The sequence below is a fragment of the Phalacrocorax aristotelis genome, chromosome 6 (genome assembly GCF_949628215.1).
Source record: "Phalacrocorax aristotelis chromosome 6, bGulAri2.1, whole genome shotgun sequence".
Taxonomy (NCBI): domain Eukaryota; kingdom Metazoa; phylum Chordata; class Aves; order Suliformes; family Phalacrocoracidae; genus Phalacrocorax; species Phalacrocorax aristotelis.
This window is the reverse complement of record NC_134281.1, coordinates 11531727-11555461: the sequence shown is the minus strand read 5'-3', so window position 1 is coordinate 11555461 and position 23735 is coordinate 11531727. Positions and strand designations below refer to the sequence as shown.

Sequence of the window (23735 nt, the reverse complement as noted above, 5' to 3'; positions counted from 1 at the left end):
ATCATCCCCCTTCCCCTTGTGCTCATGAAGTATTATTTTCCTGTAACAAAAATAGCTAAAGGGATTTTTCCCTCACTTCAGCTGATGAGTCTGAACTTGAAAAGCTGTAGCCCAAAAGAAATCTGCAGTGAATAATAGCCCTAATGCTAGTTTTTGTTGCCACAAGCCCTATAGGAGCATTAGTATTGTTTAAATTGTAAACCTGCAACTTTCTGATCCTTAAATCTAATTTAAATGCTTAAACAGTAGAACAAACAAATTTTTAAATAACAAATTTGAGAAAGACAAGCTTTCTTGGTGAGTTTTATTTTCTTCCTACCAAACACACACAAACCCCAATAATTTTAATGAGCGTTATGGGAAATACTCAGAGAAGTGTACTGGAGTGCTCAGACTTCAAGGTGGAAAAATGTGGGAGGACTTGTCAGCAGTTTGAGTGTCAAGCTTTTAGTGAGCAGGAGAAGTAGTTTCTTTTGCGGTCAGGAATTTAATAGTCCCACATTCACCAAACATGAAGAAAAAAGGGGGAAGGAAGAGGGAGGAACATAGAAGAGTGGCATTGAGAAATAGTCAGGAATTTGGCTTTTAGAGTGAAGTTTAGAAGTCATCTGTTGTTTATGCTAAAGTTTAATCCTTATAAACTTGATAACGTAGACAGGTCTTGCATTCCTCCCCAAGGGTCACAGAAGGGCTAAGTTTAGCAAAGAGAAGGTATCCAGAGCAGTCAGATCTATGCAGTTTTCAAGGTAGCGAACTTTTTTGCTTATTCATCCCATTCTAAAGGAGCTTAGTTGTTCGGTTTTTTTTTTTTTACTTACAAGCAGCCTTTTGAGACAGAACATGAGTTTTAAAGCAAAAATGCTTAAGCCTTAAAATATTTCAAAGTAATTTCAGAGTAGAAAGGTCACAGTGCTTTTGATGTGTTCATATTTAGAGCGTGATTACAATTGCAATCATACACATTGACAAGAAGGTATTGTCTGGATTTGGTAGCTGCTCATTTAGTGACTCAGGCTTATTTCTGTTGTCCTTACAGAGCTTATACCAGCGTTTTCTTCTCTAGCCTTGTAGACTTACAGGACAAAACTTTTTCAGTGACCATGCCAGCAGCCCAGAAAACAGTTTGAAGTTCTGATACTGAGAAGAATCCTCCTGACATTGATGTGAGCAGTTTGAAATGCAAGTCGTTGATAGGGAAGGAGTGCGAGACCCCGCCATCAAACTTTTTAACAGAATGTGCCTGCTGCTGATGATTCAGTAAAAAAAAAAAGTCAGGATGCAGCTTGGAGCTTTGGTTTGTCAGTGCCAGATAATGCAGCCTCTTGGTTTTGCATAGGCTTTGAATCATGAAAATAAGTGGCTGGAGGAGTTTTGAGGATTGTGTTGCATGGAACTATTTGGATAAGGAAGCCCATGTCTGACAGTGTTGCTCAGACTGGAGAGGGGAAAGATGCAGCTTGCTTCTGGGAGCAGCATGTGGGAGCTGCAGAGGTGGTAGTTTGTAGGAGGACGGGACGGGGAAGACAGAGCTCTCGTCACAGCTCCAGGTAGTGCAGAGAGTGGGAGCAGAGGAGTGTTCTTCAGTGTGGCCCTATTCCCCAGCTGTGCCTCTGCCCAAATTACGTCTTTCTGGCAATGCTCAGTGGCTCTCTAGGACTGATGCCCCTCCAGGATGTCGGTGTGGAAGCTGCTCCCAAGGAGCAATTCTCAAATGTTTTTATGGGAGAGAGCGAGGAGGTGAGAATGTGCTTGCTTGTAGACAGGAAGGAATACACTGAGAAAGGTTTTAAGAACCACTGACTTAGGAAACTGAAGTACCCTGGGGCCCAGCATGGAGCCCTTAAAATAGCTAGCATGTCTCAACCTGAGTTGCAGTATCAATTTATAGATACTTGGAAGAATGTATGAGCATTTTGCATTCATGTGGCCTTTAACTAAAGACACTAAAACAAATAATTTCCTGTGTATTGGTGGCATTAGGTTGGAATAACTTCTAATCATGCTACAAGAATGCTTTCAGTAATGTGGCTGTAGATTAACTTTTGCCACAGCAGAGATCTGGAGGCTTCCTGTATAAATACAGCTAAAGTGAACCTTTCAAGAAAAGACAACTTCTTGATCAAGTTAACTGCTTGGCTGTAGAGGAGGCTGGCTTTCTGATTCAAAGTTCTTTTGCTGCTTCATGAATTTCAAGGATGTAGGGGTTCAAGATGGCCTGGAGATTAATAGGGAACAAGGATGCTTGTAGGGTAAAAATCAGGTTCTAAGCTTGCCACAAACGCACTTTGTTGTGCAGTTCTAATATCTACCTCAGGGTTTGCTCGTATATGGAAATTTTTGTGTTAAACTGGCATGGGTGTTTGTGACACACTGTATATTCTTTGCACAGCTTTGTGCAGGTTTTTGGTGCACGCTAGCGATACGGTTCCATGGCAATTCAGGCTGATGTGATGTGCTGCTGCCACAGTCCCGCTCTCCTTCCCACCTTCACATTTGCCTCTGTTCTGGGCCATGCCTGCCGCAGTAGTGAGCTATTCAGGAAGGGTACCATGACAGAAACAAGTACATTTCACTTTTGGAAGTAAGAGTTTTCTGCTGCCTGAACTGCTCGCCTGTGGGGTCAGGTTAGCACCAGTGCAGAAAGGGATGGGGAGGCTGCACTGAAGCTGTGCCAACTGAAGTCAGCTTGAAACTATTGCAGAACTGCACCCTGCGTGTGAGGTTACTCCGGGTGAAGTTACACGAGACAGCTGAGTACGTCCAACAGCTCTGCTGCTGAATGGGGGAAGTTTTGCTCCCCTTTCCTCTCCCACCCAACAGGGAGTTCTGCCTTTTCTGTTTGCCAGCTCTGGTTCTTGCCGGATCTGTTTTCAGAACTCCTTCAGCTCGCTAACCCAGCAGAAAGCCATGTTGGGGTTATTTTATGTTTTGGTTTTTGCTGGACTGTTTTTTTTGCCGAGAGACACCTGAATTGGCTCACCAAGAGATTTGAAAAGTGTCCAGAGCCCATACAAAATAAATGGGGGAGAGCATATGGGTGGAAGCGCAGAGGATGTGGTGGGGACCAGAGGAGGAGAGTATGGTCTCCGCCTTTCAGTGGCAGCACCCAGTGCGACCAGCTCAGGCTGTCCCCTGAAACTTCACTCCTTTGAAAGGAGAGCGCTCACCACACAGTGCATGGTAGCTCAGTCTGTGAAATACTGTGGGTTTGTGCCCTTGGTTGCTGTGCATGAAGTACTTTCTTTAGATAAGCATGTAGTTTTCTGTGTGAAAATTGGCGGTTTAGTCTTTCCTTTCTGCTCATTTGCTCAGGAAGCTGGTCAGATGTGAGTTTTAATGTAGGCTTGATTTATGGTAGTGGAATGGTGTTATAACCTGTTTCAAAACAGCCAGTTCTTGTAGGTATATTTTTGCAGAAAGTAAATACAGCACAGAGCTGAAGTGATGTCTTATTTCAGAAGATGGCAAAATATTAATTGGTATACAACTATTACAGACCTGTGTAAATAAACGTACCACACAATATAGCGTACCCTTTTGTTTTTTTTTTTTTAAAATCTGGTAATTACAAAGTCTTTATTTTGCATTTACTTGCCAGTCATTGACTTGTGAGGTACCCAGGCATACAGAAAATTATGACTTTCTGAGGGTGCATTGTCAATCAAATTATAAAAAATATAGTAGTAAAAATACCGGTAACATGAATTCCATCTAGCTTTGCTGAAAATGTATAGAGACATGAATGTGACTGGAACAGTGCAAAATTTAATTCAGCCGATGCCAATTGCAGCAGAAACTTTAATCCTATTTCTTTACTATGGAAAACTTGGTTATAGCAGCATATATTTGAAACAGAGCAATTGTCTGTGTACTGCAACTCCCAGTGTGTGCTGCTGCATCTGCTCACTATGAGTTGGGGCTTTTAGTTTCGTACCTGGTGAGACTATTTGGTCTAGTAGAACTTGAGGCAGCATTTTGGCTGTTTGAGTTTGAATTAAGTTATTTAAAAGTTAGCATGTCATGACATCTCCAAATGCATATTGCTGTGCAAAAAATTCATGTTGGGTGTGGGCTGTATGCCTCATAAGCAGGAAATCTCATCTGTTTTGAGGGTAATGTTTTAGTTAATGAGCATCTTCACAAATAGATCCAAATCAATCATGTTGCAGTAAGGGAACTAAGCAGATTGTATTTGCTGTGTTATGCTTCACAGCTGATAGCAGTTGTTTTGACATTGCAGCATGGTAGCTGAATACCTGGGTGAGCAGTAGGGTGATGTATGCAGGTAGAGTTTCTGTGCACTTCATCTGAACCATTGCGTCCGCTCCCTGCACGTGCCCCCAGATAAGTACTCAGGGTAGGGACACATCCTTTATCTGACAGCAGCCGGGCAGAAGGTGGAAAGTTTTACTAAGAAATAGACGTTGTATTTTGGGGTATGTCGTCCCAAACCTGTCTCTTTAGATAAGTGTCTTGTCAGTAGGAAGATCTCTGCTGACGTTAAAACTACAACTTGTGAGATATGTAAAGGAAGTACCTTAATGCTGCCCCGCGATGGTCCTCTTTGGAGAGGCTGTTCTTGGGCGCTCTGCCTGAGGTGAGAGGCACTTGGATGCCAACCTGCCAAGCCGGAGGCATCCTTCACACACCTATGGAAATTGCTGTTAGTGCTGCTGGAAGAGTGGCACTTGTTACCTTTCCATATTAAATCCTGAAACACATCGAGCACGGTGTGGGCTGGTTGGAGAAATTCAAGAAGCCAAGCACAGATGTGCTTGTATCTGGTGGCACAAGTCCACTGTTTAGTGGATTCTCTTCAGCCACTGTGGGTTCAGAGTATCCTTTAGGAAAAGTTCAGATACAGATGTTGTAAGAAGATGAAAAATTCACAAACTGGGTAAAGACTTTCCCCACAAGCTGCCAGAGAACATAAGAGTGAAATTAATATGTCACTGTTCCTATTCCCTGCTCCTGTATTTCTAAGTCTTAATGTGCAAATAGAAGTAAAAATCTAATAAAGAATAAAGGAGCTAGCATATTCAAAAAGTGAGGCTATACACTGAAACCTGTCGTCATTAGTTAGGCCTTTCTTAGGCATGGCTTGGGGCTGTCAGCTTGAAACTGCTCGGCAGAAATTTGTTGAATGCACTTGGAGAAGAGGACCTTGAAGGAGCAGGGAGAATTAAATGGCATGTCCAAATGTTGATATAACTTCTCTGTTTTTTGCAGAACTGTATGAAAATATAACCAGGACCCTCTTGGAGAAATCCTTTGACTTTTTTTTAAAACCATGTTCCACATCAGTGATGGATTAGGGTGATTTAGGAGCAGGAGCAGGCTCTTCTTGTGAGCAAAGTTTGTAGCTTTCTGATGCTTTTCAAGCGTCAAAGTTTTAGGCATCACTCCTTTTTCTGAGTGATAGTGAAGTAGGCTGTTCCCATGAGAGTCTCTGTGTTGGGGCAACATTTGCAAGGAATTCTGATATTTTCAGTTTTATGTAAAGAGAAGGTTGTGAGGGAGGAAATAAATGGCCTTGACACGTATTTAAAAAATGATGGAAACTTTTCAGCATTTTATAAAACGAAATTACCTAAGTTGTTAAGAAAGATGGTTGTTACTGAAATGGTATGTGGGTTTAAAATGTAAAAACTCACCTTGAACAATGGGACTCACTATGGAGTTCTGTGAGAATTGAGGAAGTTTAATTTAGCTTAGGTTAAAATTTCTCTGGTTAAACCAAATCATCACAGCTTTTGGGGAGGCTGCTGCATCTCACCCAGGATGCATGCCTGGGTACTTAGCCTGTACTGACCGTGAATGAAACAAGTGAAATGGCCGCAGTGATTTACATTTTTTTTCAGGTGTGTTTTCCCCACCCAGCACTTCAAGATGCAGTTCTGTCAGGGCAGTTTGTCCCCGCTCCTGTTCTGTTTAAATCTATTGATTTAGTTCTAGCTATCATGTATGGCTTGGAACATTGCATGTGACATCTCAGAGGTAGTATTCTGATTTTACTGATAGGAAAATTAAAGTGCAAAGAAGGATTAGCTTGCATAGGACGTCTCATAGGCAACGTGGAGGTAAAACTCCTGGTCTAGTGGTACAAATTGCCTCTCAGAATTTTTTAGGTAGCCATCTCACCCACGACAATCCTCACCTCTTTCCGCACATCCATGTTCTGTATGTACCTTTGGTTTCTTTCAGTAAAGCCACCAGTGGTTTTAACACTGGCGTTAATAGCTGCGGTGGTACACTGTGTAGTGGATACAGGTGGAAGAATCTCCTGTGCCGGCTGTTGATGGACAGGTGTGGTAGTATGAGCCAGGGCATTTTTGCTGCTTGTTTTACTAGCATTGTAATGCTACAAGATAGTTTGGGTTAGGAACAATGTTGCTACTGATTTGTACCATCAGGACCGATAAACTGTGTAAAGGAGACTTCAGAGAATCTTGGCAAACTGTGTTTGGATGCTTAGTGCACACAAAGTCTATCTGCATTATCCAGGAAGATAATTCCTGTCTGTGCTGTTTTCCTCCTGTGTTGAGATCAGTCTCCCATCCGACTGTTACACAGCTGAGGTCTCAATAGTTCTCAGTTTTTCCATAATGACAAAATCAAATTAGCCCTACAATGACTGGTGCGTGTGAAATTCCTCTCAGTTAAAGCACGTTGTCCTGAATATTTTCTGCCTACTTTTTTCTTGGGAGAATTCAACGTCTTGTGTTTGAAAGGGAAAGGAGAAAAGATGCAGATGAGGAAATGCTGGTGCTTAAAGTACAGGGAGGAGCGCGTAGCTTGTGTCTAGAACATAATCTGTCCAGCTGTGGCTTAGTCATCTTCAGTCTTATATATAATACGTCCAGTCTGAATAGTTGAGCATCTCCCCCCTGAATGTGGCAAACCAGCATCCTTTATGCTTATGTGAAGCTGTAACAGGCGCAAGCCATCTTCTTAGGAGTGCCTTCATACTTGTGAACCTGCAGCATCCATCATGCTGTCAAGCCTCATTTATTCACGTGATGGGTTTCAGGGTTTTTTTTTTTATTATTCTGTTCCACAATTTTTCCAGGTTTAAAGAAGTTCCTTGCCTTTGGCAGGGAATACAGCACTGATAATCCCAGGCAGGAGAGCAGAGAACGTAACATGAGAGCAAGAGTGACTCTCATGAGTCAGACTGAAGGTTTTGTTCACCTGACAGGGCCAAAAATTGATGCTTAGGGAAGAATGTAAGGTGAAAGGATCACAGGATCTTGGCTAATGTCTCTAATTTCAGCGTAGTAGTTCATGCTCTTACATTAAATCCAGCCCTGCTCTCAGGCATTTTGGACTTCTTTAAGGAAAGGGGGATAACTTGACTATTATGACATGCTTTTGTATGGATAGATTAATCCTTTGTTTATATAATTATGGGTTTTTTGGAGGCATGGGGGAGATCTTTTTAGTGACTGAAGCAAGAACTGGTAAGCTTTGTAGGAACTGGCCTGTGTGAGTTGAAAGATATTCTGTGCTAGTTAAGGGGTGATGGGCATCCTTGCTTAGGTAGTCAAAGAAACAGAACCTGTGAGTGTTTTTTAAATAAACGAACTGGTAAGGATAGGTGCTGGTAAGTCTTACCACTGTGGACAAGGAAGATAACTTTTAAAATTGTATCGATACGTTTGCCACTAACATGTTTTATGAAACTACGGGGAAGCTAACATCTCAAGTCACCTGTGTATGCAGCTGAAGAACCATCTCCTTCAGAGGGGTGGTTAGAGCTGCAGCTTCACTTGGGTAGTTTGAAGCATTCTTCAAAGGCTTCTGAGAAAGTGTTTGATGTAGTTTTAGTTTTAAAAAAGTTTTACACTTTTTTCCGTAAGAACTACAAATGTACTGTGCTCACTGTGAAGACTTAATGGCTTGGGTTGATGCTGCCTGGGGACCTCTAGGCCACAGTGTGTTGCATGATTTTAAATTCCCACCAGAGAACTGTGGTAAATCCATATGCTGTTTTAGGCTGTGCTCGACAAACATGGTCTAGCTCATTTGTAAGCTGTGATGCCAAGTGTAGAAATGACTAGGTGAGATTTTCCAGTCTTTGTTAGGTGGAAAGTCAGATCATCAGAAGGTTATTTTTGGCCTTAAAACACATAGTTACACAAACACTTAGTGGCCCTGGAGAAGAAATGAGCAATGTTGTGAGCAACCCAATCCAAGTCGGCCCCACTTTGGGGAGAGGAGGGGGTTTCAGTCAGTGAACCTCCAGTGGTCCCTTCCAACCTGGATTATTCTGTGGCTCTGTGGAAGCTGGACTGGGTGTAGGAGGTGTGGGGGGCATGCCTGGTTTGGGTGGAGAGGGCAAGAGTTGGGAGGAAGAAGGCAGGGTACACTGACACTAGAAATGGTTGTGCTGGAAAAATTGCATTAACAGTGGAGATCTAAAATGTCTGGGATTATGACTTGGAAAGGACACACCTAGCTTTATAGAAGGTTGTGAGATGAAATCAGCTGTTAATTTACTGCTCTTTAGAATCTTTTTGTCTGGATAGCATAAAATATTTGATAAAGCTTCTGTCAAAGAGACACTAGTGGGATAATAAAGTATGTTTAGGGAGCTGTGAATTGTTTTGCCGCATTTCAACAAAGGATGTGAATCCATCCAGTTGCAAGGTGATGCATTTGTTAGCAAAACTATATGTTGTGGAACAGCATTTTGGAAAGCAGTAGCTCAGAGGGCTTTAAGGTCTTTATAGCTTGTGGCCTCTACATGGTATTTGGGCCAGTATTTTATTTAAAAGTATTAATGTGGTTCTTGGGCATATTGAGGAGAAAAATAAAAAGTGGGGGAAAGGAATGCGAAGCAAAAAAAGTAATCTTATAAACACAGCAACACTGAGACTGATATTGGAATTGAATTTTGGTTTCCATGCTTCAAGAAGAATGCCAGTGTATTTGGAGAGAATTCAAAGGACAGCTGCAGAAATGATCCAGGGACTGGAAAATAAGCCTCATGATGTGAGGCTTAAAGGAGCTCAACTTACTCAGCTTATTGAAAAGACAATTGAGAGAAGACTTGATCTTTCTCTGAAAGGACTTGAGATTTGCTGACAAAGGCATAGCAATATCAACTGAGGTTAGACAAATTCAATATTGAAGGACAGTTTCTAAGCAATGATAATAATTAAACTGGTTTACAGGAAAGGGGAAAGGAGCAAATGTTCATCTTAGTCTTTTAACATAGGCCCAACTCATTTCTTTCAGGAGAAAATATATTGTGATTATTTTTTTTAATGATGGTAATACTCCTTTCCTGATGATGGAGTTTAAGAATCTTTAAAGGTTTCATACCATCATCAGTTGGTGCAAGTTCAGATACGTGCACCCTCAGTCAAATCCAAGATCATGAAATTAAGATTAATTTAGAGGAGAAATAGTTAACCTGGTGGTAGGATATACTGCCTTCCATAAGACATGTAAGATGTGAAGGGAACTCTGAAATTTAATGCTTTGTGGCTTGCATCGTTGGAACTCAGTTCTTTCCCATTCTGCGATGCTTCAGATGTTTAAAATATGGTTAAGGCTTTCTGAAAGCCTCTACAGAGAAGCCCTGATGTAACTGTGTACACTCACTGTATTCAGATGAGCATTTCTGAATTCCAGTTGACTGCAGCAGAAGTCTGTAAATCCTTTTCATCCTTTTTTTAGAAACAGTATTAAAGAAACTGTACAATGGCAATATGATTACAATTCCTCTGAGAGGCAAAGTAAGCACAGGCTCTCCTGGTAGTTTTCATTCTTAAATTTATGTAGGATATTCTCTGCCTTTCAAGTTAACTGGACTTAGTCGGACAGTTTATTTGTGTTTGAAACAATATTAAATAATTGTCAGAAGCAGTATTCTAATAGCACTTTTTTGCTGGTCTTCGTGCCATCCAAATGAGAATACTTCAGTGATTCTATTCTTCCCTCACTTTGTAAATTCACCTGGGGAATTGAGTGACTCCGTTTGATAATGGCTCCAGATCATAGTTCTACATTTTATTTGCATTTGTCCATTCCACCAATCCCTCAATGGCTGCCGAGTTTCTGGATTTCCATAGATTACCTTGTTCCAGGTGGCTTTGCAGGCATGGAGAGCTCTTAAACTCCCTTCTCGTAGCTCTCAAAATCTGCTGCTTTGCAGGTAGAGCTCTGGTCGGTCCTGCCTATGCACATGCTCTTCCTTGCCAGCGCAGGGGAGGACATGGAGCTACCTGGGCTGTTCTCGCCTCTTCTCCTGCATGGCTGCATTCCTTCCTCTCCTCCTCCAGGTCGAGCCAGGGAGGAGCCCCATCACTCTCATCTCTGCAGCTTTGCAGTACAGAAACACTTCTGTGTCCTAAGGAAGAAGAGGCAGCTCAAAACCCTGTAGCTTTTCGAATGCTGAGGCTATTGATTTGTCACATAAATCGAGCTATTTCTGAGGTGGGAAAGAGGTTGTCTAGCAACTGCAAGTTTCCTTGCTTAGGGTGAAAGGGATAGCAAACTACAGAAACGTGTTGGAGCACTACACAGTGTGTAAAGCAAAGGCCTCCAGCTTCAAGATCCAGTGCAGCAATCCCTGCTACTCACCTTCTCTGGACAGCCCTGTCTGTCTTAACCTGCAGAGGCTGCTCACAGAAAGTGCTGTGCATAAAAGAGATTGCAAAGGCTTAGCAATAAAGAAATCTTCCCACTTCCTTGCCTTTCTTCTCTGCTCTGTCGTCACCCCCTTCTCCCCAGCATCGAGAGGCTGATCAAGATGACCTGCTGGAAGAGGGCTGTCAGCCTCTTCAGCACGAGCAACTCTCGCGTTTCAACCTCTTAGTTTCATTGTGGGGTTGTAAAACCTGTGCTTAGATGAATTTGTGATAATCATGAAAACATCCTCGATATACTGCTCTGCTCATAACTAAATATTCATAAAACCCAGGGGTTGTGGTAGCAGATAGCATTTCATTACCGGTGTGTTTCAGAACCACTTGCTCAGCATCCCTTTGCATGAGCTCCACAGCAAGCAGTCTTGGCCAACTGTTTGATGTAGTACTCTGGTGTTACCACCCACGTGCAGTAAAGGTGGTTGGTTATAGTGTTGTGCACTCATAGAGAAGCTCCTCTCAAAGGAAGAAATGACTAATTTTTCTGCAAGTCACCAGAAATAAATCTGGTTTAAGTGACACTTGTCTCTTTTCAGTCACTGGTTGCAGGTTTGTGACTGCTGATTTCTGGTTACCTGCATTTACTTTGAAAATGTGTTCAACTGGATTATCTACCTTTCACTTTGTTAACAAAAAATGGGCTAGTCAAAAGTGACTGTGGCTCTCAGTGCTGTCCGTACCACTGAGCTTTGCATTTCTTGCCAGTGGTTACGAAGCAGGTATTTGGGAGCTTCCTGAATAAGTGTTACACCTTCTCCTCTGTGGTTGTGAGAGCAAGTCTTTGATTATCTTGTTTTACCAAAAACCTATCAAAATAACTTATCAAAACTTACATTCCTTAAAGCTTGATGGTCCAATATGTTGTTTACTGATGGTTTATTCTGTAAATCTGACTACTGTAACGATGTAATTGGGTGAACATCCACCGTGCATGGAGGATCCAACATGCAGAGCCAGGGCATGCCATGCTGCCATGTCGGTAGTACCAGCATTTTGGGATCAGCACGTATCTTTCCAAAATACAACACAACATGCGATGTCAATAAGCCAGAAAAGTGAATGACAGTAAAGAATATCTCTTGAACATGAGTCAGGATCAGCAAGCAGGTAGAAGCCCCAGAAGGTGAAATAAGGCTTTTTGGCTGATATGCTGCCTTTGGGGCTTTGTGATCACTCTCTGTCACTGTCCTACTGACTCACTCTGCTCTCTTAAGCAGAAAAAGTAGATCTGCAGGAAATGTAGGAATTTTCTAGGGGTCCCAGAACCATCTTAAATGACCAAGAATGCTGCTGGGCACTGGTGCCTGGGCAAGTGCCACAGTCAGCGGTGTTTCCTACAAAGATGGCCCTGAGAAGGGGATGTGGTGGGGCAGCGCAGTGGGCTGAGCTCTGAAACCTGCCACAGTACTGGAGCTTGCTGAAATCCTTATTTACCATGTAAAATTCACTGGATTTTAATGCTTCTCGGTGATTGCATAGCTCAATTAGTAAATGGATCCGACTTGCTCTGTGCGGCGCAGGTTGCAGGTGTCTTCATAGCCTGGCTTCCCACTGGAGGCGCATTGGACAAGCCGGTGTTTGTCAGGACGCAGCACAAGAGCATTACATAAGCTTGGAGTAACTTTCTTACAATGCAGAGAAAAACGTATTTGTGTGATCTCGAGCCCAGGTGCAAGGCTGCAAAACCCGCTAGTTGCAAACTGCAGAGGGCAGGCTGGAGACGGGAGGGCATTTCGTGATGGTTTTTAGCAGGGGGGAAGGGTCAAAATGAGCCCTGTAATGGAAAGCAATGCTGAACCTTCACTTGGGAGCCGTGGCTCCGTAATTGCCACACTCTGATGTTGCCATGGCTGCCCAGGCTGTCCCTGCATGGTTTCCTGGTGTGTGAGAGCAGGGCCGAGGCTGCTGGCGAGCGGAGAGCTGCCGTACGTGTTTGGGGAGCTCAGGCATGCGCTGGCAAGCTGCGGTGACAGGAGGATCCCCGGCGGGGAGATTTGAGGCTTTGAGCTCAGTCTCTCCCCCATCTTTTCCCTCCAACAGATCAGAGGACAAGCTGTGAATTTTGCAGGACTTTTAAAACCCGCTTTTACTACTTTCTTGCTATCGTAAGGTCCTTCGTTCCGCCTGAAGCCATAGTTGCGCTAGGAGCAAGGTGGCAACATGAACTGGAGGATCCTGGGGGACATGGAGGGAGGCCTGGGGGTGCTCGCCAGGCCTGGATGGGCTCCGGCGTGTTTTGATTCAAGGTCCTTTGGCCGCGTTGCCATCTGCATAGCCTGTGAATAGTTTTCTCTGGCACAGACCTTGTTCCTTAGTGTTGCATCATCTCTGGGAGAAAGGCCAGGTCCGGAGCCCCAGCACAAAGGCTTTCTGAAGCTGATGAAGCTTGTTCTGTGTGCAGAGCGTCTCTCTCCTTCCTGTCGTCCTTTCCACGGGATTCCTGAAGCGGCCTCCGTCCGAGAGCCCCTTCGTCAACAGCTGCTTTATCTCTGCCACTTCCTGCACACCTGGCTGATGCAATGTCTGCCTTGGAAGCTGCTGCTGGAGTCTCCTCTGGAGCTGGCTTGTTTGCCCCGGCTGGGAGTGGCCAGGCAGGCAGCCTTCATCACGTGAGGGCCTTAAATAGATGCATAAAGGACGTACAGCCAGACCTGCGAGGCAGAGAGTATTTAGTGGGATTATGGAGAAATCTTTTTTCCAATTCTAGGACTGGAGGTTGCAATCCTACTCCTGGCAACTTGTTTGTGGTTAGCCTTCCACTGGTTGCAACTTCAGGACACCGCTCAGTGCCAGTAAATTCTGCTGATTCCCCTTCTATATTCAGCAACTTCCCGTGACTCTGGACTGTCCAGATTCTCATGGGAACTGTAATTCTCTGGGTTTGGATTTGATCCTAGTTATTGCCCTTTATTGCTCTGTTTACCTCTGACCTTGCATGTGGGTATAGGCTTTTCTCTGAAATGCCTTAAAAACACAATTTCAAGGTCTAGAGGTGGTGGGTGTTTTTTGAGGGGGGGGGTGTTGTCTGACAGGCCTTTTAATTTAGGGTTTGTCCACTTAGGAAAGTTTAATAGTTACACAGGTACAGCCACTCATGTGAGTACTATTACATTCACAAACAACAAAACCTAGAACAAAGAAGCACCCTGGTCTGCTAGGATTAAACCAGTATCATTTACATTATTTAATTTAATCTTGAGTCTTATTTTAACCATAGCCATTTTCTGGTGTAGGGAGGCCTCTTGAGTCTGGAAACATAGGATTTATATGGACAAAGTGTGTCAAACTGAGCAGTGGTGCTTTCTAGAGCTGCTGTTCCTAGTTGTCTGCTCTGCTGTTGCAGAAATTTATTGCCCCTATAACAGTATGTAAAAGGGAATATGTATTTTACCTGTTTCTGCTTTCAATCCAGTTTTCTTGCCATCAACTGCACTTGATGAGACATGGCAACGTTTCCTTCCTGCCAGCTGTTTTGGCAAAGTGGACAGTTGCAGCAGTAACATCAGCTGCCACAGCTGGATTCACTGGAGGTTAGCTGTCAAGCCCTTAATCTCAAAATACCGGTTCTGAACCTTTTAGTTTGCAATTTCTTATTTTTGTGACATACAGAGGTTTGACTGTTCTCCTTCATGCCGTGGGAAAAGAAAGCGAGTATCTCAGAGCATAGAACCAGCACAGCAATTAGGATGTGTTCCCCTCACTGCAGAATAATTTTACCCCATGACTGTCCCAAACCAAAAGTTTGTTGGACTGAAAGAAGAGAGGGATGTTTTTCCTCTTTCCTGTTTCATTTACTTCAGTATTTTTTGTATTATCATTTCTGTGGGTCTCATGTATAATTCTTTTTACTCTTGTATTGCTGCATATCTTTCAGGAAAGAATAGAAAACAGTATTTGCAAAAATAAAAGTGTTTTCAGGGGGTCACCTTCCTTTTGTTTTTGAACATATAATTTTAAATGCTTCAGGATTTGAAGAATTTGTCATCTTTGCTATCACCTTGTCATGCTGTGAGGTAGAGGCAACGTAAACCAATGTTCTTAGCATAGAAAGTGACCAAGAATTCTTCTGAGTCTTCGGTTTTTTCTGAATTCTTCCACTATTACTGTTATTTTTTATTTTGATGATTACCATTTTTAAGGTGTTAGCAATTTCTTACAGGTTGCTAGATTTTCAAAATATTGTCCTGTGAAGTTTTCTTGAAGATTTCCTCTGTTCATAACTTTAAGGGCCATGAGGACTTTCATGTGAAGTTCTCTGTTGGGATAGTAATTTTCCCTTTACACTGAGGTTCTAATTCCTTTAAAACGTCATCTCTATCACCATTCTACTCAGCAAACTGTGTGTGCAGACCACGCAAATGCAGCTGGGTCCCTTGTCATCAGCGTGGGGTGCAGGCAAAGTTTCCTGGTGTCTGCTTGCCACCTCCCCGTAAACATACCTCAGAATAATTTGGTCTACCATGGATTGCCGCTACCCTGTAATTTGCTTCCCCTTTCTAATTTGGCATGTGTTTGTTTATGGAATTATCCTTATGTATGACTCTTCAACCAATTTCAAATCGATATAAATTACACTTTCCAGTAAGGTTCCGTGATGAAAATTAGATGTTTTAAGAAAGTCCAAACAAGCCCTTGTCTGACATCCCCACCTCCGGAGTGTATTGGATTGTAAAGAATGTGGCTGGATTGTCCTGTAGAAGGTATTTCTGGAAGTAAAGTCTTATCTGCCCTTCCTTGATCTCTTAGTAAATTTTTATTTTGTTTCTTATCATAATACCTGAAATCCTTAGTGATTCAACAAGAAAAACACAGGATTTTCTCTTTTTTGTCTGCAAAACAAAGAGGTTTTGCATAACTTCTTGACTGATGAAGCAGCAGCAAAGTTTTGAAGCTATTCTTTTTGCTTTCCTTGAGTAATCTCCGCAGTCTTGGGTCAGTTGCTGAGAATACTTGACTAGGCATTTTGTAATTTCTCTGCTTGATGGTTTAATCTCTTTCAGTTGCTCACTGTCATCGTTTGTAGTTCCTTAGGGTGTAGTTTGCAGAAGAGTTTAACTAAAATTGGTGTTTTCTTCATCAGATAAAATGATGAAATCCCATGGATGAGCACGATGAAAGTTTCCTTAAAATAGCTTAAACTTAGTTTAAATAAATTTAATCAAAAGACTTTTACTTTCCAGCTGTTTACCAAATTTTATCAAAATCAGTTTAACTTGCTTGTACTGCAGGTTTAAACATGGCTTACATAGCCTTCACTGAATGGCGTTATCATGCTGACTTTAGCTAAGTAGGTGTATTTGTAGACATGTGTTGAGGTAGTTTCTAGTGCTTCCGTAAAGTACTTTAAGAAAAATGGGAGCCATTAATATGATTTCGTATCTTGTGTGGAACAACTTGACTGATGCCTGTGGATACCAAAAGCTGTTTGAAATCACCTGTGTCCTAAAAGCAGCTTTGTTGCCTTTCCCTGATCCTTGAGTCCGGGTCTTGTGCAGCATGGTGAGCAGGATCAGGTCTCGCTGGGTTGGTGCTTTCCGACACACTTAGCAAATCATGGTTCTCCAGATCCCAGAGAGCAAGATGAACTCCAAACCAAATGTATACATACAAGCATTCTTTTTGCATATAGTCACTTATAAAACAGGAGAGAGTCTTAAGAAAGCTATAAGCTGGATACATCTTTAACCATTGCACTACATTTGTCAATAATTTGCCTATCGCGGTATCCGTATGTAGCTAGTAATGAATACTTGTGTTGCCTGTTATTTTGATCCTTCCAGTTGTAGAGTAGGCCTGAGTTCTCCCAGACCCCATGGGATGGATGGATTGCTGTCTTGCTTTGTCAGTCAGCTAGCAAATTACATATGGTACTAATGATAATAGTAAATACTCATGTTAATATTTCATTTTTTAAAACTGGCACAGCTGTTTCCTTGCTGCTTAGTGAACCGAGTTTTTTTTTTTCAGAGCAGAGCTAAGCATTTGTATTGCCAGATTGAGGCACAGTTCAAGTACTTTTAGGAATCTATGTTTCAGAGTAAGTTGGAGTTAAATGACTTAAGGATTTGTCTGCTGTGCCCCTGCCTTTGTGTAGGTGATCTTATGGAACAGCACGTCTGAAATTCTGGGGATTAGAAGCATTTTTGAGCTAGCCTTTCTAAACACAGAAACCCTTGATCCGATTCTGTTTGCACTAAAGGTGCTTGCCCTTCTGTGAGGATCTGCCCTTGACATGAGGTGTATGGGTGTGCTGGAAAGAACGGGCAGTGCTTGATTGGACTTGGGTGGACTGTACTTGTATTTGGGTGGCACCAGCTGATGAGACAGGGTGTTTTCAATACGGTAATTGAAGTGCTTAATGTTTACATTAGATGCCCTATAGATTTTGGCTATTCTGAAACTTCTAGGGGAAAAGATGAATGAACAGGATCCGTAAGCCTGCTAACATTTTTTATACTGCTCCACTTGCAGAGAGGTTTGCTACTGATGCAGATGACAGCGTAAGTGTGAACCGGTCAGAATTTGCTGGCTCTGCCCCAGATGAGGTTAATGGAGAGGATGCCAAGAAAGGCTGCATGGCAGAGCTGCTGTTTCCAGTTTGCCACCAGCATTGGCCTATGGCAGTGTGAGATGCAGGAGAAAAATGTGCTTTGAGTTTTGTGACTGGTAATGGCTTGGGAGCATAATGTGCAGCTCATTATATATGGAGCTTATCCCATATAGATGACCTGCAGGCCTGTTGCCAAGCACGGGGAGGAGGATGGTTGTTATCATTTGGATGGCAGCAATCCTGGATTGTCAGAAATCTTGGGTCTGTAACCAATTTTGGGAATTCAGTAACTAAAGTTGTTGGGAGGTGTGGGGAGTCATACAGGAAGTACTGGTTTGTCCTTTGCTATCTGCAAACAAGAGATATGTGAAAAGTGGCCTTCATTAGTGCAGGCAGAAGGGATTTCCCCATCCTCCCTGCCCTAGCACGCATGTTGAAGTTGTATATAATCAGAAGAGGCTTTTCTCAGATTGTCCATGGTGTGTTTTGTACCAGTGTTACCTTCTTATCATTCTCAGCAGCGCATAGTGCTAAAATACAAGTCCTTTGTAGATGCAGACTCGCAGACCTGCGCTGACACTGCAGAGAAATGGGCTGAATGTCTCCATCCTCCCCCTGCTTGGTAGCTGCTTTCCCCTTGAGCCTATGACTGTGGGAGGGTGGCTGGGGAGTGCTCCCCCACCCCGAGATTCTACAGCAGCACATGAGCAGCAGCACTGAATAGTGACAGAGTCCAGGCATCTGAATTTAGGTAACACATGCAGTCTCTGAGGCTGCACCCACGGTTTTTGTTGGGGGGTAAGTTTTTCACAGCTCTCAAATATTTTGTAGGGCCTGTCACCAAGTGTTGCCCACCACAGGTGCCTGGAGGTGTCTGTGAGACCAGGACCTTAGTGAAAAACAGGAACAACCACATCTTGAAGGAGAAAGCTCTAGTGAGCTGTTTGACTGACCATGCTTGATTGTCCCTGTTAATACTGACTTTTAACACCACAAGTAATGAAAAGAGTTTCCAGCAGTAAATTTTCTGCATCTGCTTTGTTTGTAACGTGGATGGCAGTGGTTGTGGAAGTGAGCCAATGCAGCACTGCAGCTGTTGCATCCTAAGCAGAGTTTTGAAAATTAAATCCAATGTTATAGCAGGTGTTGCCTAACCATTGCTTGGCCAGCTTAGATTTGTTGCAGTCCTTTCCGTCGATACAGGATGTTATCTGAAATAATTGAATAGCATATATTTACATTTTAGCTAAAGCAACCACTTAAGGTTTTGGTCTGAAGGTGGGTGAGTCCCTTGGTGTGTGACCTGTGCCAAGTGAGAATCGGGGATACCAGTGCTGGGGTGGCTGTGCAGGTGGCTGCTCATCTGGGCTGTTTTGATGCTGTTGGGGAGCACCAGGTGTCTTTATACTGGTATAACTGGTTAAGGAGGAAGGAATGTAGATGTAAAACATGGGAAAACAAAATGTATCTTTAAATCCTGCATTTTCAAAACCAGCCAAGTATTACTTACCTGTTAAGCTATCAAAATTCCTGTTTCCATTTGATTTCAAGAAGAATTGTATGACAAGGAAGATAGGTCTGTGCTGTGGTCTGAAGCTCATCAAATTTTCATTTAGACTTTGAATTTTAGGAAAACTTCTTCCAGTGGCACTGGAAAGAACTTGGTGCAATTTTTTTCTCTGATACAGCTGTATATTTTTGGGGGGGGGAAGGGATGAAGGAGCTTGGGGATTGTATGTATATACAGGAGATTAGCTAGCTAGTTTGATGGGTGAATGTTTTGATCTCAACACCAGTATTTTCTGTGCAGGCTAATGTTTTGGGTGTTACCAGGCCAAGTTTCATGAAGACCAGACTGCAGTCTAGCCTGAAGGTGATGTGGTCTTGGGCAGCACTTGAGATTCATCTCAGCAATTCATTTTGAATGTTATGTTGTCAGAGCTGAAAGTACACATGAAACAGCAGCAACAAACAGCAAAATCTGAGCATGGGTGATGGTTGGGCAAGTACTGCTGGGTCAACACAAAAGCAACTGAACTGGAATTTGCCTTGTCTAACCTTTCTGTTTGGTATTTCACATTTCTCCAGTAGTCTCTTTCCCAAAAGTGGGAGTTACTGAAACAGTCTGGTGTTTGTACAGCATTGATGGAAGGAGGGTTTCCTATGAGAAGTGGCTGAAAACTCTGAAAATTTGTCCCAGTTACCCCAGGACTGACCAGATACTCTGTGATGCTTGAGTCCAGAAGCCACACCTGAAAAACTCTGGTTCTGCTGAGTCACAAGCAGGCAGGAGGCTGGAATTTGTCCTGATGAAATCTTGGGCTGCTGCCAGCTGGGTATGGTCATGGCAAAGGCAAGAGATCAATGCAGGGGGCGTGGAATCTAAGTATTTAAAAATATTATGGGGCAGGGAAAGGTTTCTATGTCCCTTGAAAGGGGGAGGGGTGCTTCAGATGCTGAGAAACCTGTCCTGGGTCTTTTAATATTTTGCCAGGGTTTTATGTGACTGGATTGAAGCAGGGATTGATGTCTGTAGCTTTTTAGCTTTATTTTAGTAGTAGTTTGTCTCATCTGGTGTCATTGTCACAAGCATGAGAAAGGATAAATGCGACACTTCCTAAAGGTCCTTTAATTTTTCTTTTTATTTTTCAAAAAAACACACTCAAGGACACCTGCGCTGTCTTGGGCTTGAGCTGCCTGTGAGCTGAGTCCTGCCTATTTTCTTTTTAATCTCCCACCTCCCTGCAAGATGGTTGCTTTGGGGCGTTACAGAGAATTGCCACAGACCAGTTAAAAATCTTTGTGTGCTACTTCTGTAATTTGCTGTATGCCTGTCATACTATCAGAAAGATTTCTCTTAGGGATATATACTGGAGAAGGAAAATATTTCCTTGTGCTAAGAGAAGGGGCCTGCCATTTAAGACAGGAAAAGGCAATACAGTGTGTGGCATTTAAACTTTTTGACTCTCTCACTCATCCTTCATTTGTCCCTGTAGTGAGTGTGCGGGTGTTTTTGTGTTTCTGGGGTTTTTGTGTTAAACAATGGCTGGCCTATGGTGTCCAAAGGCAGTTCCCTGTGAGAAATTCACTACCCACAGGAAAATATGGCTCGCCACTTCTCTGTAGCCCAGGAGGGTTTGCTGGCAGAGGCCCCGGGATGCTGGGGAGCATGTGATGGCCGGCTGCGAGCACAGACTGGCTCATCCGCGCTGCTGGAGCTGGGGGAAGACTGCAGAAAGTTACTCAAGGCTGCCCTTAAAGTTTAACATGCAGAGAGGGTGGCTAAATTGTCACCGTTTTTCTTTGGGTTTGGAGCTACCTTTGCTGAAATGCAGCCTTGCTCTGTATTATGGGGGTTTTCCTTAGAGCTGTGTAGAATAATAGGTCCTTTATGAACGTCTGTGTTATTAAGGTTATTTACATAACAAGGAGCTGATCCCGTTGCACTTCCATTTGCCACCCGACCCTTCAAAGTTGGCGTTTATTGGCAATTTCGCTTGCTGCCTTAGCAGAATGCTGTGGTCAGCAGGGAAGGTGGAGCCTGGGCGCGGGCTTTCCTGCCAGCCCCAGCACGGCCGGCGGCTGCGCCCCGTGATGCCGCCGTGACTCACCCCAGCTCCCTGCACCGAGCCAATGGCCCCGCCGTCTTTCTCATCGGAGCAGCCTATGCATGAGCGCCTAGATGTCTGACGTGGCTCTGCTGCGGGGAGGTGTCAGCTGGGATTTCGGAAAGTTGGGGCCCGCTGCGTCAGGGCTCGTCGGACTGAGTAATCGGTGCAGAATCCAGGATGGACCTCGCTTGCCATGGGGAGCCTGTCGGTGGCGCCGGGATCGCCACTCTGCCGGTTGCGCTCGTCCGTGCCCTGCGCCCGGTGAATGCAAATACAGGCTGATCTTGAGTGAGAGGTCTCAGCTCAGTCCACCTTGGCTCTGTCTCATTGTCCTCCCAGATGGGGCTTTGCCTGCAACTTGTTTGGGGAAGGAGTTAGGAAATGCTGATGAAGGGCTGTGGGTGATAGGTGACATCTGCTGCTTATATGCAGAAGGAGCTAATAGATTGCTTATCTGATAATTAGTCCTAAGTTTAGTTGGGGGAGGGGGAAACTGTCATTATCGGCTTTATGGCAGAGCAGCTCATTGCATGCCAATCCAAGACTGTTTAAAAAAAAAAGCAAACCACAAACAAAAAAAAACTCCAAAACAAAAACAACCAACCAACCAAAAAACACCACCAAACTACTACCATCTACCTCTTCCCTGGCACCACATATGAAAATGAAGGAAAAATGATTCAGCATGTCACTGATGGAAATCTATTTCTGCTTTTCTTTTGCTGTGAAAGCCTTCTTTAGGGGTATACAGGGGGACCTCACCCTGTAACGGAGATGCAATGCTTTTTTTCTACCCCGGTAGGTTTCCCCATGTCCGTGACGTGTTGGCCGAGGCTCTGCGGCTCCTCTCCGCCCTCGGAGCGGCCAGTCGCTGCCCTCTGGACTCCGTGATCCCCGACGGGCGTCATGAGCATTGCAATCCCTCTGGGAGTCACTACACCAGATACGTCCTACTCCGACATGGCTGCAGGATCGGAGTGAGTGTTACCCCATGGAGGAGGAGGAGGAGGGGAGGGTGTTAGAAGGCTGCCCTGGAGTGGGGCTGCAGGATTGGTGCTGGTGCTTTCCCCACTCCAGAAAAAGGGGGTGCTGGTCTGTTGGCTGTGACAGATTCTAAGTGTTTAACAAATGCAGTGTTATGGAAATTGGTAAGTTTGATACAGGAGACGGGGAAAAGGAGAATTCCAACAGCATGAGGCACTCAACCACAAGTTTTAGATCAGCTTAGCTAGTAAGTCTATACTCGAGTGCAAGCAGTTGTGTGTTTGCTTGACACTGGTGAGGTACAATCCAGCTCCGTTTCCAAAAGCTGTGTTATATGAGTCAGCATGCTGAGCCTCCCTCTCAGTAGAGCCTACTAGCTCAGACTCAGTACCAATCTTACATGACTGATATCTGGACCCCTTTGGAGCTTGACCAGAGATGTGAGACAGCATCAGCCTGTGTAGACACCTTTATTTTGTTTCTACCCCAAGCACATTCCAAGAAGCACACCTCAGTGGGCAATCCCTCAGGGTCCCCACCACAGGACCCTGCGCGGGGCTCTCACCGCGGTCCCATCTCTGAAGGCCTGTTGGAGGGGTCTTACCGTTTCTTTTGAGACTCTGCTTCTGAAGGAGTCAGGAGCATTTCAAATCCAGAACATACTGCATTGTGATCTCCTCTAAAAACCCTTGTTAGAATGATGTCAGCTCAGATGAGTACTATGTTTTTGTCGGGGGCGAGAGGGAGGGCTCAGGTTATTTCTGTGTGCTTCTACCTCCTGCTTTCCTGCATCCTTATTTAAAGTACAGAGTGTAGCATCTCATTACAAAAATTTACAAAGGGCTTTTTGGAGATAGATTTTCCCCATGTATTACTTAAAGGTACCTACTGTACAAATACCTGATGTCAGATTGATCAGTGTAGAGCAGATATTGCTCCAGACTCTAATTTTGAGCTTTGAGAGCAGTGGGCTAGGGTATGAATCATTGTTTTTTCCCTTCCTTCTTGTCCCGATTTGACTATGCGCAGAGTTTGACTACACAGTCGCACTCTCTGCAAGACTGCTAATGCTCTTTTTTGTGTGTCTTGGCACTGGCCCAGTTCTAGGCATTCTTCTTCATGATGCTTTATTCCACCCTAAAGCACATATTTTTACATGTTGTTTTTAAATGGGGAGTCAGACTCTAGTAAGTCACTCATCTGCAGTGGGTACATGATCCTTCACTTCTCAAGGTTTAACATTCAGTATTGTTTGTCACCATGCTTCTCCCACACCAGCACTTTAAAGACTCAACATGCAGGAATTTTAAACTGTTTATGACAGGAGAAAGAGTGCTAAATAGCTTACTCGTGTACTAGGCACTTTGCTTTCAGGGCTGAGCGTGGTAGAGAGGAGAGCCAGATATATCTACTACGCATGTCCCTTGTCACATTTAAATATCAAAAAGAGTGTCTGTAAACCTTCTGCAAAGCGTTTTCTTTTTCCCTGGTTGTAAGAAATTTGTAGGTCCAACTTGAGGTGAGGCTGGAGCGCTTTGAAAAAAGGCTTTTGAAGATTTCAGAATTGGTTTCTCTGTTTTCTCAAAAATGGGAATGCCAGGACTTTATTCTCCAGGCTTTGCATTGATGTACTGTTACTTGCTGCTGAAGTGTCCTTCTTGAGTCTGTTCAAAGTTAAGGCTATCCTCCACTTCTCCTTTGAAACTCTACTAGTTTCATGCACAAAGTCTGGGGTACCTGAGCTTCTTGTCTCTTAGAAGAGATTCATTTCAAAGATGTGCATCACAAAGGTAGTGGGAAGGTAAAAGGAAAACCAGCTGGCCCTCCTTTCAGGCTGAACTTCAGCATCTTCCCCTGGCCTCTGATAGAGAGGGGAAGTGAAAATGATGAAGGGTGTTAGTGTTCATCTGAGAGTGACATGGAGGCTGCAGAGTA

General features: G+C 43.7%; 1 protein-coding gene across 6 annotated transcripts in view; it reads left to right on the top strand.

Moving 5' to 3' along the window:
* The window catches only part of SETD5 (SET domain containing 5), a 68952-nt gene that overhangs the window by 4644 nt on the left and 40573 nt on the right, over window positions 1-23735 (top strand). For 5 of the 6 annotated variants that reach the window (XR_012661026.1, XM_075095926.1, XM_075095927.1 and 2 more), the window contains exon 2: window positions 21619-21793. The exons of the other annotated variant lie outside the window; for it this stretch is intronic. Coding sequence is in view for 3 of the 5 variants with exons in the window: in XM_075095926.1 (XP_074952027.1) it covers window positions 21723-21793 (71 nt within the window). In the remaining 2 variants the exon portion in view is untranslated. The remainder of the gene's footprint in view (window positions 1-21618; window positions 21794-23735) is intronic. 6 annotated transcript variants of the gene reach the window in all.